The 19859-nt window shown below is 41.9% G+C and overlaps 1 protein-coding gene across 2 annotated transcripts in view; it reads right to left on the minus strand.

Moving 5' to 3' along the window:
• SLC16A10 (solute carrier family 16 member 10) overlaps positions 1-19859 on the minus strand; it is a 125419-nt gene that overhangs the window by 8551 nt on the left and 97009 nt on the right. For both annotated transcript variants that reach the window (XM_026511632.4, XM_026511633.4), the window contains exon 5: positions 2404-2632. In XM_026511632.4, coding sequence (XP_026367417.1) covers positions 2404-2632 — 229 coding nt within the window. The remainder of the gene's footprint in view (positions 1-2403; positions 2633-19859) is intronic.

The raw sequence follows: 19859 nt of genomic DNA on the forward strand, positions 1-19859 counted from the left end.
ATATGACAAAGGAAAAGATCTTAAGACTTTAATCTTGTCACAGACTACAGGCCTATGGGTTTGTGTACCAAGATATTACGTGGAAAAAAATATTTGTAACCAAGTTTTGGCTTTTTCAAAACCATTCAGAGGCCTTTGGGGTATTCGGACCCAGGGTATAAACGGTCCTTATTTCAGGGGAAGGTGGATAAACCACCAAGCTGAAACTTCTCTCATACACACATACCTCACAATGTCTACTTTTCAAACCTTCTTGGGCCTATTTGTTTATGAAATAACATAAGACTATTTAAAATTAGAATTCAAGGGGCGCCTGGGTGGCTCTGTCAGTTAAGCGTCTACCTTTGGCTCAGGTCATGATCCCAGGGTCCTGGGATCGAGACCCACATCCCTGCTCAGTGGGGAGTCTGCTTCTCCCTCAGCCTCTACCTCTGCTCTTCCCCCTCCTTGTGTGCTCACTCTCTCTCTCTCCCTCCCTCAAATAAGTAAAATCTTTTTAAAAATAAATAAAATTAGAATTCAAAAGCATGAAAAATTATAGATTGAGAGTTAAAATGAAAAAGTTAGATTGTTAAATATATTTGTCAGCACACGGGAGTAAAATGTTTGGCATTCTGATAGGTCCTTGGGCTCTGCTTCTGAAAACTGTCATTCAGAATACTCCTTATTTCTAATTTTTCTAACAAAATCCAGATTTTTTTAAAGATTTTATTTCTTAAGTAATCTCTACACCCAACATGGGGCTCGAACTCCCAACCCTGAAATCAAGAGTCACAGGCTCTACCAACTGAGCCAGCCAGGCGCCCCACAAAACCCAGATTTTAAAAGTTATCTTAGTGTTTTTAAACTTTTGTAACTTTTACTATAAAATCTCAGTTATCTGAAATGTCCAGGGAACATACTGAATTGAGGATCTGACTTTTCAAAATAAACCGCTGAGAATTTGTCAAGTACTGGCACATTAAAAAAGTGTACATTTATTCTAGACAGAAATCTAAAATATACAATATATAGCTACAACTTTCCTATCTTCTGAATCAGAATATTCTGTATGTAACTAAACCTTTCCTCCTTCTGAACACTAATTACCATGTCTGACTGTAATACTATGATCCCTCAGAACCTTCTGGTGAGCCAAGAGCTTTCTGCTCCCAGCTGCCGGCGTGTCCTACCTACTTTGGAAGTTTCCAGTTATCTCCTTTGGTCTGTTCTCGGTTATTTCTAGTTGCAAACACCATTCCTACCAAACTGCTGCTTCTAATCTGCTGTAGACTTGGAAACCCTAAAAATCTAAGCTTGTATGGTATAAAAACAGGGGACAGGGGAAGGGCTGGAGGGTTCTCCTACAGGGAGACTGTGACCTTTAGTGACTGCTTGCTTGTTCATGACTAGGTTTCCATTTGGCAAAGTTGCTAGATGTGTGTGGTTCTGGACATGAGGATGAACTTTTTCTGAGCCCTTCACATGCCAGACACAGATGACAATACATACATTTGAATTTTATCTCAGTTTTATTGAATCATAACCTAGTAATTCACACTGGCACCCAAGTAATACTGAACATGAGGCACCTTTATACTATTCAGAAGATTTCTAAAGATGAAATTCATAGAACATGAAATTAACCATTTCTATACCATTTGCCACATTCACAATGTTGTACAACCACCACCTCTATCTAGTCCCAAAACATTTTTATCACACCAGAAGGAAATCCCATACCCATTAAGCAGTTAGTTATTCCCTAATCCCCCTTCCTTCCAGCCCCTGGAAACCACCACTGCTCTCTGCTGCTATGGATTTACCTATTCTGGATATTTCATATAAATAAAATCTTACAGTATGTCACCTTTTGTATTTGGCTTCTTTCACTTAGCGTAATGTTCTCAAGGTTCATCCACCTGGTGGCATGTATTGGTACAGTACTTCCCTCCTTTTTATGGCTGAATAATATCCCATTGTATAGCTACACCACATTCTGTTTATCCATTCATCCACTAGTGGACATTTGAGTTGTTTCCACTAAATGCTATTTTCCGTTAATTATTTCGGGGGGGGAGGGGATATGATCTCTTACACAAAGCATATATATTTAGAAATCTTCCAGAATATTCATCTTTTTTTAAAAGCAACCATGTTTCCATTTCTCTAAAACACATATTAAATGAAATACAGGAATTATGAAAGCTTAAAGCCCAGAAGCTTACAATTAAACATTATAGAGTGTGTTATGTATCAGTAAGCGTAAAAGGGACTCCTCAGCAAAATTTTTCAACATGTCATCCAAGGCTGGTCTTATTAAAAATGTTATCAGTAAGGCACACACAAAACCAAAAGACCAGTAACCAAAAAATTATAATATATTTTACATATAGTAAATTACTGGAGAATCATTATATTTACCTGCAATAGGTGGGCCCACAGTCATGGGTATAGACATGAATCCAAGTAGAAATCCAATTGCTTGAGAAACATCCTGGGCACCAACTAACTCAAAGGCAATGGGGGCCATAATGGAAATAAAGCATCCATCGAAGAGACCCATGATGAGACAGACAGCAATGAGGGCCCCAAAGACCCTACACAGGGGAATCATCATGGACATCAGACCAATGAAGAGAAAGGAAAGTACCTAGGACAAGACAGCACAATGTCAACTCTACTCTTAGGAAAAGTGTTACAGTTACTGACTTTTGGTCGATTATTGGTTAGTTGCCTCCCTGGCCCAATTCACCTTGATTTTATGTATATAATCAACTCCCATAACCATCTCCCCTAAGTTCCCCTAGCACTTTCTCAAAATTTCCATAAAGGGACAAGAATAAGTATTTTTATATACTTATTTTCCCTTCCAGCCTGTAAGTTCTTTGAAATCATAATCTATACAAAAGTCATCTTTGGACTAGATAATCTAAGGTTTATGAATCTTGTACCTGGTCAGTACTCAATAAATATTTGTTCTTTGAGAATCAGCTCAAATTCATTCATCAAACATCCGATTTTGAAACTCTATATACTCTATTGGTGTTAGTCCTTTGCAAAAGGAAAAATGCCAGCAAGATCAGTACTTCACATCACAGAGCTTCCAGCTTGGGGAATACGATGATGTAAGGTTTAAATATTTAAATAATTTAGATACGTTGCCTGCCAATATTCCAGACATATTCCAGATACTCAGACCAAGTGAGAGAGTAAAATAAGTAACTATGATATGTATTACATAAATATGTACTGAATTTCAATTATTCAAATTCCAATTAAGTTTTGACTATCATAGGAAAAATGTATAATATGCAAATGAAAACGTAAGTATATTCTACTAGAACATCCTAAGAGCTAAATTATGTAATCCAATTTTATTTGATAATGTAAATCAGGATTATCAAATGATATTTCCAAACACTGTCTTCTGGTGATACAGCACAGATATACCCTATTTAAGCCCCCAGAGTTAAGGCTGAGAAATATTGTAACCCATGGAACACTTTAATTTAATGGTAAAGTAGTTAATAGACCAAAACACTTGACTTTGCCTGCTATTTGGTAGCTTCTGTGCCCTGTGCTGTATACCGTGCCATGTGAATAAGCCCTGGTTCCTACCCTTGGGTTGTGGGGAGACGAACATGTAAAACGAGCGCACATCAAGTGTTCTAGATGTTGCCGCAGTTGTATATTCAAAGTATGGTGGGTACAAAAAAGGGAGCAGACAATTCAATAACTTTTTTAGGCAAAGAACTAAATAAAACTGGACAGTTCACCAGTCAGCAGAAGAAAATGTTTCCAAAAGCATCAGCCTTTTTAAAAATATGCGTACAAAAGCAGCTATCATTTATTTAGTGTTTATTAAATACCAGGCACTGTTCTAAGCACGTTAGCTGATGATCTCCTAACAACTTTATGAGGTGGGTACTAATGTGATGCCCACTTTACAGATGCAGATAGTGATGCTGGGAGATGTTTAGTAATGTGCCTAAATGTGCCCACCCAGGAACCCTTGGTCGGCCCAGGCAGTAGCAGCGAGCGGAAGGAACTGTTCCTAGAGGGTACCCTCCAATGACAAGAGGGCTGGGGAGGAAGGGAGAGACGATAGAATGCAGCCATCTGGGTCACCATCTTCTGCTCTTCTGTTTTTCTTAGGGAAAACACCCACAGCACACCAAGCTTGGTTGCTCGCCTCAGGGCAGCCGCTCACAACCTCCTACACGTCAGGATTACCCAAGGAGCTCCTGAAGCTGCACAGAGTGTAGGGATGCAGCAATAGCAGTTTTGCCGAGCTCTGCAGCGGACTTTAACACAAGTGGTCCACTGACCCCACAATAAGAAACATGCTTTTTTTTTATTCTTTTTTTTTTTTTTAATCAGTTAGCCACTGTAGAGTACATCATTAGTTTTTGCTGGAGTGTTCAATGCTCCATTAGTTATGTATAACACCCAGTGCTCGTCACAACACGTGCCCTCCTTAACACCCATCACTCTGTTACCCCCTCCCCTCTGAAACCCTCAGTTTCTTTCCCGGGGTGCATAGTCTTTCATGGTTCATCTCCCTCTCTGATTTCTCCCCCCTTCAGATTTCCCTCCCTTCCCCTATGGTCCTCCGAGCTATTGCTTACGTTTCACATATGAGTGAAACCATATGATAATTGTCTTTCTCTGCTTGACTTACTTCACTTAGCATAATCCCCTCCAGTTCCATCCATGTCCATGCAAATGGTATTCATCCTTTATGATGGCTGAATAGTATTCCATTGTAAATATGTACCACATCTTCTTTATCCATTCATCTGTTGAAGGGCATCTTGGCTCCTTCCACAGTTTGGCTGTTGTGGACATTGCTGCTACGAACATTTGGGGTGCATGTGCTCCTTCTTTTCACTACATCTGTATCTTTGGAGTAAATACCTAGTAGTGCAATTGCTGGGTCATAGGGTAGCTCTATTTTTAACATCTTGAGGACCCTCCACACTGTTTTCCAGAATGGCTGTACCAGCTTGCATTCCCACCAATAGTATAAGTGGGTTCCCCTTTCTCCACATCCTCGCCAACATTTGTTGTTTCCTATTTTGTTAGTTTTTGCCATTCTAATTGGTGTAAGGTGGTATCACATTGTGGTTTTGATTTGTACTTCCCTGATGGCCAGTGATGTTGAGCATCTTTTTGTGTGTCTGTTAGCCATTTGTATGTCTTCTTTGGAGAAGTGTCTGTTGATGTCTTCTGCCCATTTTTTGAAGGAGTTTTTTTTTGTTTTTTTTTTTTGAGTGTTGAGTTTGAGAGGTTCTTTATAGATCTTGGATATCAGCCCTTAATCTGTAATGTCATTTGCAAATACCTTCTCCCATTCCGTGGGGTGCCTCTTAGTTTTGTGGACTGTTTCCTTAGGTGTGCAGAAGCTTTTATCTCGATGAAGTCCCAAAAGTTCATTTTTGCTTTTGTTTCCCTTGCCTTTGGAGATGTGTCTTGAAAGAAGTTACTGTGGCCGATGTTGAAGAGGTTACTGCCTATGTTCTCCTCTAGGATTTTGATGGATTCCTCTCTCACACTGAGGTCTTTCATCCCTTTTGAGTTTATCTTTGTGTATGGTGTTAAGAGAATGGTCGAGTTTCAGTCTTCTGTATGTAGCTGTCCAATTTTCCCAGCACCACTTCTTAAAGAGACTGTCTTTATTCCATTGGATATTTTTTCCTGATTTGTCAAAGATTAGTTGACAATAGAGTTGAAGGTCCATTTCTGGAGTCTCTATTCTGTTCCATTGGTCAGTGTGTCTGTTTTCGTGCCGATACCATGCTGTCTTGGTGATCACAACTTTGTAATATAGCTTGAAGTCAGGCACCATGATGCCCCCAGCTTTGTTTTTTTTTTTTTTCACCATTCCCTTGGCGATTCGGGGTCTTTTCTGGTTCCATACAAATTTTAGAATTGTTTGTTCCAGCTCTTTAAAAATGCCCAATTGTATTTTAATAGGGATGGCATTGAAAGTGTAAATTGCTCTGGGCAGGATAGACATTTTAACAATGAAGAAACATGCTCTTGAAAAAAGTTTCAAACTCCAGGTTAGATCTCTTTTTGACACCAACATACAATACAGCTGAGTAAATTTTTCTTCTTTATTATTAAAATCTGACTTTATGATATAATTATTAGTTTAAGACTCTGAGTTAGTTATTTGAAAAGTAAGTCTGGCACTTCACATTTTCTAAAGAACACAATCTCCCATTCTCCTGATTTTTTTTTTCTTTTTCTTTGTTGAATTTTTTTTATTCATTTGTGAGAAAAAGAGAGAGAGAGAGAGAGCGGGGGGAGGGGCAGAAGAAGAAGAAGAGGGAGAAGCAGGTTCCCCGCTGAGCAGGGAGCCTATCACAGGGCTTACGACCTAAGCAGAAGGCAGACACTTAACTGACTAAGCCACCCAGGGGCACGTTTTTATTTTCTACTTCAACATTTTCTCCAACCCAACTTCAATGAAAACACATGCATAATTTCTTTGCATGGGTAATTAGTGGGCTTGCAGCCTGGTAGGTTGGAAAGAACTAAGGTTCAGAGGAACAAGACCAGGTTCCAGCTCTCTGTGACCTTGAGCAAGTAAAAAGGTTTGTGTAGATGTTTCCTATCTACACAAAAAGATCTAAAAATAAATCAAAATGTAGAAAGTGGTTTGAAATTCACAAGTAGGTAAAGATTTCAGGAGTACTGTCATTGATAAACTAACTATACTTTAATAGCCTAAATTATACATACATTTTTAACTCTACATACAAATATAAAAAGAGATAAACATGGAAAGTCATTTGAATCTTAGAAACTTACCTATTATCACAAACTCCAGAGAATCTAGAATAAAACTTCAGGACACTGTGGGGCCACATTCAATGGATTTAATTGGTAAAGCCACCGATCAAACATTCCCAACCATGCCACTGTAACTATACTAGGTTAGCTTTCAAGAATATTTTTTTCTTTGAATATGTTTCCTATTCTTTTACTATTTTGTTCAGTAAAAATCTCTCCCAAGATAAGAGAACCAGAGTGAATTACTGAAAGCCTAGCACACTACTTGGCACAAAGTCAATTGTGTTCAATAAATGAATGTTTTTCTTGGACAAATTTATATAACATGAGACCCAGGCGCTTTACCTCTGGTAGTTATTCTGACTTTTCTATACATTTTTGGTCCCTTTCAATTTTTGTTCTTTGGTTAGTTTTGTGAAAAATAATTCATTTAAGAGTTTCAAATTTAAGGGTGTCTAGGTGGCTCAGTCAGTTACGCATCCAACTCTTGATTTTGGCTCAAGTTTTGATCTCAGGGTCATGAGATCCAGCCCTGCATCGGGCTCTGCACTAAGTGTAAAGTCTGCTTAAGATTCCCTCTTTCTGGGGCGCCTGGGTGGCTCAGTTGTTAAGCATCTGCCTTCGGCTCAGGGCCTGATCCCAGGGTCCTGGGATCGAGCCCCACATCGGGCTCCTCCGCTGGGAGCCTGCTTCTTCCTCTCCCACTCCCCCTGCCTGTGTTCCCTCTCTTGCTGGCTGTCACTCTCTCTCTGTCAAATAAATAGATAAAATCTTAAAAAACAAAAAGATTCTTTCTCTCCCCTGCCCCTCCCCGCCTCTCTAAAAAAAAAAAGTTTCAAATTTATTATTATGTATTTGAGCTTATAATTTCTTAATACTTTTCCTGACTACAAGTTCGCCTCAGTTCAAACTATATTAACTATATTTTTTCAATTATTTGACAATAATTATTAGTTTTTATTCAAAATTGTTAAGTTTTAATAACTTAAATAGAATCTGTTATTTAAAACTAAAATTTCTTGGTTTTTCCTTAAGAATTGAGTTCATAGGCATTTACACATTTATCCTTTAGCATCTCTCAGAAAATAGCTAGCGAACCGTTCATATGGGAGTTTCTGTACTTCATCAATTCCCCAAATAAATATTGATCCATACATCAAATATTGATTTGTAAATACTGGGCTCCAGTTTGAAAGAGAAATAAATTTAGTATTACTACAATCTTCTTTCCCCTCCTCAAACACAGCAGCTCTGATTAGATTTAAATGAGGTATTCAAAGGTCCCTAATTCTCTTCTAGTCTCTGGCACTGACTTTTAATAAGGCATTGACAGTTGAGATGTATTTCTTGCTTTTGTTTTCTTAAAATCATCCAAGGAAATATCTTCTGTCACAATATAATAGGTTCTGTTATAGAACCCCTTGCTTGAGTTAGTTTACCTACATAAGAACAAAAAAATTGGGTTGTTTTGGGTTTTTTTTTTTTTTTTTTTTTTTTTGCTATTATCCTTCCCCATTTCTATCACAGAGAGAACATTCTTGGAGAAATGTCAGTGTAAGTTTTGCTCAGGAATCAAAGTATAGCTCAGGAAGAAAAATGAGCTGCACCTGAAAAAGCAAAAGGCATTTTCAGAGGCAGATGCACAACTGGCCACACTTCGATTCAAGTGTTGCTCCTACAAATTTATTCAATATAAAGTTTCCAGACTTTTCCAGCTAGGAACCCAGAGCAGAAAGCCTTTAACCATTATTATTCCATTTAATGCAGTTCACTCATCTCTTTGCTCAGCATTTTAAAAGGTTGGGCTGAAAATACCTGGAAACCAGGACCTTGATAGAGTTTACATTCGGAACTCTGAAGCAAAAGTGTGAGACTTCAAGCAAAGAGTTGAGGAGTCCATCTATAGGCAGAGGTCTCTGGGGTGCCTGGCTGGCTCACTTGGTGGAACATGCGACTCCTCATCTCAGGGTTGTGAGTCTGAGCCCCACGGTGGGTATACAGATTACTTAAAAAAAAGAATTATAAGCAAAGATCTCTAGTCCAGGATAACCAAGGTCTTCTTTCTTGAGATCTGTTCCAAATCAGGATCTGCTTCAGTATTTGATAGAATATTAAAACATAATCAAAGGAAGGATTTATTAATCATGCACTCTGGGCCGACACTACATAAGTTCTCACCATGAATGCTTACCAGCAGCCCTCTGCCTGTTTTGGAGACAGCTGGTGACAAGAACTGGGGTGAACTCATGTCTCACTCCAGAGCCTGTGCTTTTCTGCTCTGCAGCCTCCCAGACCCAAGATGACTGTGACCAGAAATTAGACCATGCAGGAGGCTGTGAAGTGTGTTCTGTGCCCAGCTGCTGGGAGACAGGGAGGGGAGAGAACTGTCACAGCCCTGTGAGGTTGGGCTATAACAGACAAAAGCAGGGAGCGGGTATGTGTGCACCACCAATGACAAGAAGGTAAGGAAGGTAAGCAGTGGGAGCACTCCCAACTCTTAAAGGCTAGGCCAAAAGGCAGACAGCCAGCGAGGCCAAGAAAGGGGAATAAGCAACCAGGCAGAGCTGGAGCTGGATGCAGCAGAGGACAGCCAAGAATCAAAAACCACATGAATGGTTGGGAGTTGGGCACGGAAGCCAGGAAAAAGGACAGACAGAGGAGGGGAGTGACACAAAGGAGCGAGTCCAGTAGCCATATGGGTTAGGCCTGTATTGACTCCTGTGCCACTGTGTTCACAGGAGGGGCCCACTGGTGGCTCCCCACAGCTACAGGACACAGTGAAGGCCTTCTTTCTCCTTCACAGGTCTCTCGAAATGCAGTCCTCTCACTTGTGACTCAGCATACGCTACTGTGGAGAATGGATTACAGCTTCCATCGCAGAAATCTCTCCTCCGCAAACGACCACAGTGACTTTAAAATGTGAAATTGGGGGATGCCTGGGTGGCTCAGTTGGTTGAGCATCTGTCTTCGGCTCAGGTCATGATCCCGGGGTCCCAGGATCGAGCCCCATGTCGGGCTCCCTGCTCAGCTAAGAGTCTGCTTCTCTCTCTGTCCCTCCCCCTGCTCATGCTCTCTCTCTCAAATAAATAAATAAAATCTTTTTAAAAAAAATATTTTAAAAATGTGAAATCGGGGGCACCTGACTCTTGATTTTAGCTCAGGTCATGATCTCAGGGTCGTGAGATCAAGCCCTATGTCAGGCTCCATGCTTAGTGGGGAGTCTGCTTGAGATTCTCTCCCTCTCCCTCCTCAAATAAATACATCTTAAAAAAAAAAAAGTGAAATCAGACCACGTCATTCTCCAACAAAGACCAACTACACTTAAAGTAAAATCTCTTCATTTTGGCTTTTAAGGCCCTGTATAATCCAGCCTTCCTAGCTTTCCAACCTCTTTCCATGTCACCCTCCCTGTCTTCTTGAGATCTTCATTTCTCCTGCCCCCAGTGTTGTTCCAGGAACTCAGGGGCCAGGCGTGTCTTGTGTGTATCACCCCGCCAAGGTCTAGGCTGAAGCACAGTAGACACAATCTTTGGAAAGAAGGAAAGGAAGCAGAAAGTCTGTAATGCACCAAGTGTCCAGAAGAGGGCTCTCCTGACCCTTGAGAACAAGACCAACTATTGCACAAGAATACCCACAGTTAGAGGAGGAGTTAAGATGGCAGAGGAGTAGGGGACCCCTTTTTCAGCCAGTCCCCTGAGTCGAGCTGGATAGGTACCAGACCAGCCTGAACATCCACAGGATCAGCCTGAGACGCAGGAAGATACATCTGGATCTCTACAAATGAACATCTCCAGTGCTGAGTATTGAGGTACGAAGCAGGGAGCCATGAAACCACGCACAGATATCGGAAGATAAACAGAAGGGGGAGGGAGCCGCCATGTTCGGGTGCCGGGAAGTGGTGGCCACCTGCACGGTGGACCGGCACCTGTGAGAGAGCAGACTGGGACCGTGAGCCGGGGAATGCGCGCCGCCAGACTGAAACGGAGCTCCGGTGTGCTCACTGGAACCAGACTGAGATCGGGAACTCCGGAGCGCACGGGGCGCAGCTGGCAGCTGGCAGCTGGTGGTGTTAGAAACACAAAGGACAGAGACGCGCCAGCCCTGGAAGTGAGGGCTGGGACGCCGGGTGTGGGACGCACATCCCGGGACGCTGCAGGCTTGAGCAGCACCAACAGTAACAGAGTTAAAGTGGCCAGAACATCAGTGGAGAACAGTCCGCGATCCCTTTGTTCTGAGACAGAGTCTGAGATTCGGCCCTGCTGCTCTGACTCTCAGAAGAGGCACAGCAAACCTCCAGAGAAAGCTGCCAGAGAACAAAAGCCTGGAAAGACCGGCTCACAGTGTGCCCACCCCCATCCCCCCTCGCAGGGGACACGGAGACTCCACCCAACAGGGTTGCCTGAGTATTGGCGCGGCAGACCCCTCCCCCAGAAGGCAGTCTGAAAAATCAAGAAGCCCACATCCCTAAGATCCCTATAAAACAAGCACATGGCCTGGGTCCCGGTCAATAATTTGGGCTCTGGACAACCCCGCAACGTCTCCTCATCAGAATGACGAGAAGGAGAAGTCCCCCCCAGCAAAGAAAAGACAATGAGTCTGTGGCCTCTGCCACAGAACTAATGGATGTTGATATAACCAAATTATCAGAAATGGAATTCAGAGTAACAATGGTCAAGATGATGTGTAGACTTGAAAAAAGTATTAACGAAAATGTTAATGAGAATATAGAATCTCTAAGGGTGGAAATGAGAGCGAATCTGGCAGAAATTAAAAATTCTATGAGCTGTCAGAAAAACTAAGAGGCAGCCCACGGAATGGGAGAATATATTTGCAAATGACACTACAGATAAAGGACTGGTATCCAAGATCTACAAAGAACTTCTCAAACTCAATACACGAGAAACAAATAAACAAATCAAAAAATGGGCAGAAGATATGAACAGACACTTTTCCAATGATGACATACAAATGGCTAACAGACACATGAAAAAATGTTCAAAATCATTAGCCATCAAGGAAATTCAAATCAAAACCACACTGAGATACCACCTTACGCCAGTTAGAATGGCAAAAATAGACAAGGCAAGAAACAATTGTTGGAGAGGATGTGGAGAAAGGGGATCCCTCCTACATTGTTGGGAATGCAAGTTGGTACAGCCACTCTGGAAAACAGTGTGGAGGTCCCTTAAAAAGTTAAAAATTGAGCTACCCTATGATCCAGCCATTGCACTACTGGGTATTTACCCCAAAGATACAGACGTAGTGAAGAAAAGGGCCATATGCACCCCAATGTTCATAGCAGCAATGTCCACAATAGCTAAATCATGGAAGGAGCCGAGATGCCCTTCAAGAGATGACTGGATTAAGAAGTTGTGGTCCATATATACAATGGAATATTACTCAGCTATCAGAAAGAACGAGTTCTCAACATTTGCTACAACATGGACGGCACTGGAGGAGATAATGCTAAGTGAAATGAGTCAAGCAGAGAAAGACAATTATCATATGATTTCTCTCATCTATGGAACATAAGAACTAGGAAGATCGGTAGGGGAAGAAAGGGATATAGAATGGGGAGGTAATCAGAAGGGGGAATGAAACATGAGAGACTATGGACTATGAGAAACAAACTGAGGACCTCAGAGGGGAGGAGAGTGGGGGAATGGGATAGACCGGTGATGGGTAGTAAGGAGGGCACGTATTGCATGGTACACTGGGTGTTATACACAACTAATGAATCATCGAGCCTTACATTGGAAACTGGGGATGTACTGTATGGTGACTAACATAATATAATAAAAAATCATTAAAAAAAAAATTCTATGAGCCAAATGCAGTCAAAACTAGAGGCTCTGATGGCCAGGGTGAATAAGGCAGAAGAACATATCAGCGAATTGGAGGATGGGTTAGTAGAAGAGAAAGCTAAAATAGAATCTGGACTCAAAAAAATCCACACTCATGAATGTAGATTATGGGAGATTACTGACTCAATGAAACGTTCCAATGTCAGAATCATCGGCATCCCCGAGGGGGTGGAGAAAAACAGAGGTCTAGAAGAGATATTTGAACAAATTGTAGCTGAAAACTTCCCTAATCTAGCAAGGGAAACAAACATTCATGTCCAAGAGGCAGAGAGGACCCCTCCCAAGCTCAACCACGACAAACCTACGCCACGTCACGTCATAGAGCAATTCGCAAATATTAGATCCAAGGATACAGTATTGAAAGCGGCCAGGGCAAAGAAATTTCTCACGTACCAAGGCAAAGGTATCAGAATTACATCAGACCTGTCTACACAGACCTGGAATGAGAAAAAGCGTGGGGGGGGGCATTTTTAAAGCTCTTCCAGAGAAAAACACGCAGCCGAGGATCCTTTATCCAGCAAGGCTGTCATTCAGAATTGATGGAGAAATAAACACTTCCCAGGATTGCCATTCATTGACCAATTTCGTAACCATGAAACCAGCCCTACAGGAGATATTAAGGGGGGTTCTATAAAGGTAAAAAGGCCCCAAGAGTGATACAGAACAGAAAGTCACAACCGACAGAAACAAAGACTTTACTGGCAACATGGCATCATTAAAATCATATCTCTCAATATTCAGTCTCAATGTAAATGGCCTAAATGCTCCCATAATGCCACAGGGTTGCAGATCAGATAAAAAGACATGACCCATCCATTTGCTATCTACAAGAGACTCATTTTGAACCTAAATATGCATTCAGACTGAAAGTAAAGGGATGGAATACCATCTTTCATGCCAATGGACCTCAAAAGAAAGCTGGGGTAGCAATTCTCATATCAAACAGATTGGATTTTAAACTAAAGACTATAGTTAGAGACACAGAAGGGCACTATATTATTCTTAAAGGATGTATCCAACAAGTGGGGATGACAATTATAAATATATATGCCCCCAACAGGGAAGCAGCAAGATACACAAACCAACTCTTAACCAGAATAAAGAGACATATAGATAAAAATACGTTAATAGTAGGGGACCTCAACACTCCACTATCAGAAATAGACAGAACACCCTGGCAAAAAATCGACAAAGAAACAAGTGCTTTGAATGCCATACTCGACGAGCTGGACCTCATAGATATATATAGAACACTACACCCCAGAACCAAAGAATACCCATTCTATTCTAATGCCCATGGAACATTCTCAAGAATAGACCATGTCCTGGGACACAAAACAGGTCTCAACCGATACCAAAAGACTGAAATTATTCCCTGCATATTCTCAGACCACAACGCTTTGAAATTGGCACTCAACCACAAGGAAAAATTTGGAAGAAACTCAAACACTTGGAGACTAAGAACCATCCCGCTCAGGAATGATTCGATAAACCAGGAAATCAAAAATCAATTTAAACAATTTATGGAGACCAACGAGAATGAAAACACAACGGTCCAAAACCTATGGGATACTGCAAAGGCAGTCCTAAGGGGGAAATACATAGCCATCCAAGCCTCACTCAAAAGAACAGAAAAATCTGGGCCACCTGGGTGGCACAGCGGTTAAGCGTCTGCCTTCGGCTCAGGGCGTGGTCCTGGCGTTATGGGATCGAGCCCCACATCAGGCTTCTCCGCTATGAGCCTGCTTCTTCCTCTCCCACTCCCCCTGCTTGTGTTCCCTCTCTCGCTGGCTGTCTCTATCTCTGTCGAATAAATAAATAAAATCTTAAAAAAGAAAAAGAATAGAAAAATCTAAATTGCAGTTTTTATATTCTCACCTCAAGAAGCTGGAACAGCAACAGAGGGACAGACCTAATCCACGTACGAGGAAGCAGTTGACCAAGATTAGAGCAGAAATCAATGAATTAGAAACCAGGAGTACAGTAGAGCAGATCAACAGAACTAGAAGCTGGTTCTTTGAGAGAATCAATAAAATTGACAGACCACTGGCAAGACTTATCCAAAAGAATAGAGAAAGGACCCAAATTAATAAAATTATGAATGAAAAAGGAGAGGTCACAACCAACACCAATGAAATTGGAAGGATTATTAGAAACTTTTATCAACAGCTTTATGCCAATAAGTTAAGCAATCTGGAAGAGATGGAGGCCTTCCTGGAAACCTATAAACTACCAAGACTGAAACAGGAAGAAATTGATTTTTTAAACAGGCCAATTAATTATGAAGAGATTGAGTCAGTGATAAACAATCTTCCAAAAAACGAAACTCCAGGCCCGGATAAGGTTTTCCTGGGGAATTCTACCAAACATTCAAAGAAGAAATAATACCTATTCTCCTAAAGCTATTTCAAAAAATAGAAACAGAAGGAAAGCTACCAGGGCGCCTGGGTGGCACAGCGGTTAAAGCGTCTGCCTTCGGCTCAGGGCGTGATCCCGGCGTTCTGGGATCGAGCCCCGCATCAGGCTTCTCCACTGGGAGCCTGCTTCTTCCTCTCCCACTCCCCCTGCTTGTGTTCCCTCTCTCGCTGGCTGTCTCTATCTCTGTCAGATAAATAAATAAAATCTTTAAAAAAAAAAAAAAAAAAAAAAGAAGGAAAGCTACCAAACTCATTCTATGAGGCCAATATTACCTTGATCCCCAAACCAGGCAAAGACCCCATCAAAAAGGAGAATTACAGACCGATTTCCCTAATGAACATGGACGCCAAAATCCTCAACAAGATCCTGGCTAATAGAATCCAACAGTACATTAAAAGGATTATCCATCATGACCAAGTGGGATTCATCCCTGGGATGCAAGGGTGGTTCAACATTCGCAAATCTATCAGCGTCTTAGATTTTATCCAGAATGAAAAATTCAAAACTCATATGATTCTCTCAACAGATGCAGAAAAAGCATTTGACAAAATATAGCATCCTTTCCTGATTAAAACCCTTCAGAGTGTAGGGATAGAAGGTACATTCCTCAATCTCATAAAAACCATCTATGAAAAGCCTACAGCAAATATCATTCTCAATGGGGAAAAACTGGAAGCCTTTCCCTTAAAATCAGGAACACGACAAGGCTGCCCACTCTCGCCACTATTATTCAACATAGTACTAGAAGTCCTTGCAACAGCAATCAGACAACAAAAAGGGATAAAAGGTATCCAAATCAGCAAAGAAGTAGTCAAAATGTCTCTTCGCGGATGACATGATACTCTATATGGAAAACCCAAAAGAATCAACTCCCAAACTATTAGAAGTTATAGAGCAATTCAGTAATGTGGCGGGATACAAAATCAATGCTCAGAAATCAGTTGCATTTCTATACACGAATAATGAGACTGAAGAAAGAGAAATTAGGGAATCTATCGCATTTACAATAGCACCAAAAACCATACGTTACCTTGGAATTAACTTAACCAGAGACATAAAGGATCTATATTCTAGAAATTATAAATCACTCTTGAAAGACATTGAGGAAGACACAAAAAGATGGAAAAATATTCCATGATCATGGATTGGAAGAATTAACATAGTTAAAATGTCCATGCTACCCAGAGCAATCTACACTTTCAATGCTATCCCGATCAAAATACAGAGGACATTTTTCAAAGAACTGGAACAAATAGTCCTTAAATTTGTATGGAAACAGAAAAGGCCCCGAATCGCCAAGGAACTGTTGAAAAGGAAAAACAAAGCTGGGGGCATCACAATGCCGGATTTCAAGCTGTACTACAAAGCTGTGATCACAAAGACAGCATGGTACTGGCACAAAAATAGACACATAGACCAATGGAACAGAATAGAGAACCCAGAAATGGATCCTCGGCTCTTTGGGCAACTAATCTTTGATAAAGCAGGAAAAAACAGCCGGTGGAAAAAAGACAGTCTCTTCAATAACTGGTGCTGGGAAAATTGGACAGCTACATGCAAAAGAATAACTTGACCACTCTCTCACACCATACACAAAAATAAACTCCAAATGGATGAAAGACCTCGATGTGAGACAGGAATCCATCAAAATCCTAGAGGAGAACATAGGCAGCAACATCTACGACATCAGCCAAAGCAACCTTTTTCATGACACATCCCCAAAGGCAAGAGAAGCAAAAGATAAAATGAACTTGTGGGACTTCATCAAGATAAAAAGCTTCTGCACAGCCAAGGAAACAGTCAAAAAAACTAAGAGGCAGCCCATGGAATGGGAGAATATATTTGCAAATGACGCTACAGATAAAAGACTGGTATCCAAGATCTACAAAGAACTTCTCAAACGCAATACACGAGAAACAAATAAATCATAAAATGGGCAGAAGATATGAACAGACACTTTTCCAATGATGACATACAAATGGCTAACAGACACATGAAAAAGTGTTCAAAATCATTAGCCATCAGGGAAATTCAAATCAAAACACACTAAGATACCACCTTACGCCAGTTAGAATGGCAAAAATTGACAAGGCAAGAAACAACAATTGCTGGAGAGGATGTGGAGAAAGGGGATCCCTCCTACATTGTTGGTGGGAATGCAAGTTGGTACAGCCACTCTGGAAAACAGTGTGGAGGTCCCTTAAAAAGTTAAAAATTGAGCTACCCTATGACCCAGCCATTGCACTACTGGGTATTTACCCCAAAGATACAGACGTAGTGAAGAAAAGGGCCATATGCACCCCAATGTTCATAGCAGCAATGTCCACAATAGCTAAATTGTGGAAGGAGCCGAGATGCCCTTCAAGAGATGACTGGATTAAGAAGTTGTGGTCCATATATACAATGGAATATTACTCAGCTATCAAAAAGAACAATTTCTCAACATTTGCTGCAACATGGACGGCACTGGAGGAGATAATGCTAAGTGAAATGAGTCAAGCAGAGAAAGACAATTATCATATGATTTCTCTCATCTATGGAACATAAGAACTAGGATGATCGGTAGGGGAAGAAAGGGATAAAGAAAGGGGGGGTAATCAGAAGGGGGAATGAAGCATGAGAGACTATGGACTCTGAGAAACAAACTGAGGGCTTCAGAGGGGAGGGGGGTGGGGGAATGGGATAGGCTGGTGATGGGTAGTAAGGAGGGCACGTATTGCATGGTGCACTGGGTGTTATACGCAACTAACGAATCATCGAACTTTACATCGGAAACCGGGGATGTACTGTATGGTGACTAACATAATATAATAAAAAAAACATAAAAAAAGAAAAGAAAAGAAACAAAATTTAAACTAATGGAAAAAAAAAAAGAATACCCACAGTTAGGTCCTAGGAAAAGGGGAATGATCATAATACCATAAATGCTTTCAGCTGTGGACACTTCCTTCCATCATGTGACCAGACTCCTTTCTGCCGCTGTCTGCCGGGACCTACACATAGACACCCCCAGTGAGGCCACCTCTCTGTTCCTCAGGGTTCACACCTTTAAGTGGAAGTGAGCACAGTATGGCCCTCAAGGTGGCAGCAGGGGAGGGGGGGTTTGAGGAAAACCAGAGATTGCACGTGGGGCACTGAGCTCCTTGTCTGGCACATGGAAGTGCTCAATAAATGGTGGCTGCTGCTATTTCAAATCAATTAATGGAAGTTACTTTATCTGTAGTAAATGCCTTTTCCAATCATTTTCCTGTGCTCACATCCCACTTCTTCTAGGCCCAGCTCACATACTGTCTCCCATCGACAGAGTGAGGAGACATGCTCAATTCCCCAATCCCAAACTGCCCCCCTTCCTGGGCTCCCCTTCACCTTCCCTTCACAGCTAAGCTTTTGGGCAAAGTAGTCTAAGCTGCCATTTATTCAGTGATCGTGATCAAGCTTTAGCACCTGCCACTCCACTGAAACTCTGTTGCTAAATTCAGTGGAAACCTTTTAGTCCTTAAGGTGCTTGCCCTTTCACTAGCTGCCGACACTGCTGACCTCTCCTGTCTCGGAAAACACTCTGTGCCCTGCTTCTTTCCCACCAATCTGGCCACTCCTTTCACTCTCCGCTGTATACCCCAGTCCCCCACTCCCTCCATACAGCCCATGAATGCTGAAGTCCCACAAGTCTCTCAGACTCTCTCGGGAGCTCCAACCGGATTTCCCACAAGCACCACACATTTAAAATGGCAAAAATGAACTCAGCGTCTCCCTCCATTACTGAATTACTGACCTTAATGAAACAGCACAACCATCCACTCTGTGACCGGAGCCCCCGATCTCAGACCAGCCGAGGTGGCTCCGTCAGACTCTCATTCCCAGAACCCTATTTTATGCCCTGTTTGATTCCCGTGTTTCTGCCTTGGTTCCTCCTGCCGAGACTACTTCAGTATCTCCAACTAGACCCTCTGCCTCCACTTTTTTTAAACAACAGCTTTACTGAGATAATAAATTCGTCTGCCATAAAATTCACCCCTTTAAAGTAATGAGTGGGTTTTAGTTAACAAAGCTGTACAACCATCACTACTGCCTAATTTTAGAATATTTATATCATCCCCAAAAGAATCCCCATACCCTGTAGCAGTTACCCTCCAATGCCTGCCCCCGGCCCCAGGCAACCACGGATGCACTTTCTGTCTCTGTGGCGCTGCCTATTCTGGCCACGTGACAGAAAGAGAGCTATCCAGTATGTAGCCTTCCGTGCCCGTCTGAACTCTTGCCCCTCCTCCACTTCATTCCATCCTTCAGTTACTGGATGAAGCTCAGTAAAATGCAGCTCACGTCATGTGACTTCCTTGGTTAAAATCCTCCAGTGGCTCCTGGTAGGTTTCAGGATAGTGTTCATCTTCTTCCGAACCTGGCTCCTGCCTCTGCCTCCAGCCAGTCGATTTAGTGCTTTCCCTTTATTCCCTTTCTCTCTCCTTTTACTCAGTTTCCCAGACACATACTCTACTGTGTCACACCTCCACCTCTCTGCCCATGCAGTGTCCTCTGCTTGGAACACACTTCTCTGACTTATCTATCTGACGACCACTCACCTCTTAACACCCGACCAGCCCAGGAAGCCTGCTCAGACCCTCACTAGTGATTCAGATGTTTGGTGCCTGTGTTTCTAGGGCACCCATCTAGAACAGTCATTATTGCACTGTGCTGCAACACTGTTTCATCTGTCTCCCCATGAGACCATTAGCTACTAACCGAGGGCACAGATCATCTTTCATGCTTTATCTGCATAAGTCAGCCCCGTGTCGGGCA

This window comes from Ursus arctos, unplaced genomic scaffold (assembly GCF_023065955.2).
Source record: "Ursus arctos isolate Adak ecotype North America unplaced genomic scaffold, UrsArc2.0 scaffold_13, whole genome shotgun sequence".
In the NCBI taxonomy this organism is placed as follows: domain Eukaryota; kingdom Metazoa; phylum Chordata; class Mammalia; order Carnivora; family Ursidae; genus Ursus; species Ursus arctos.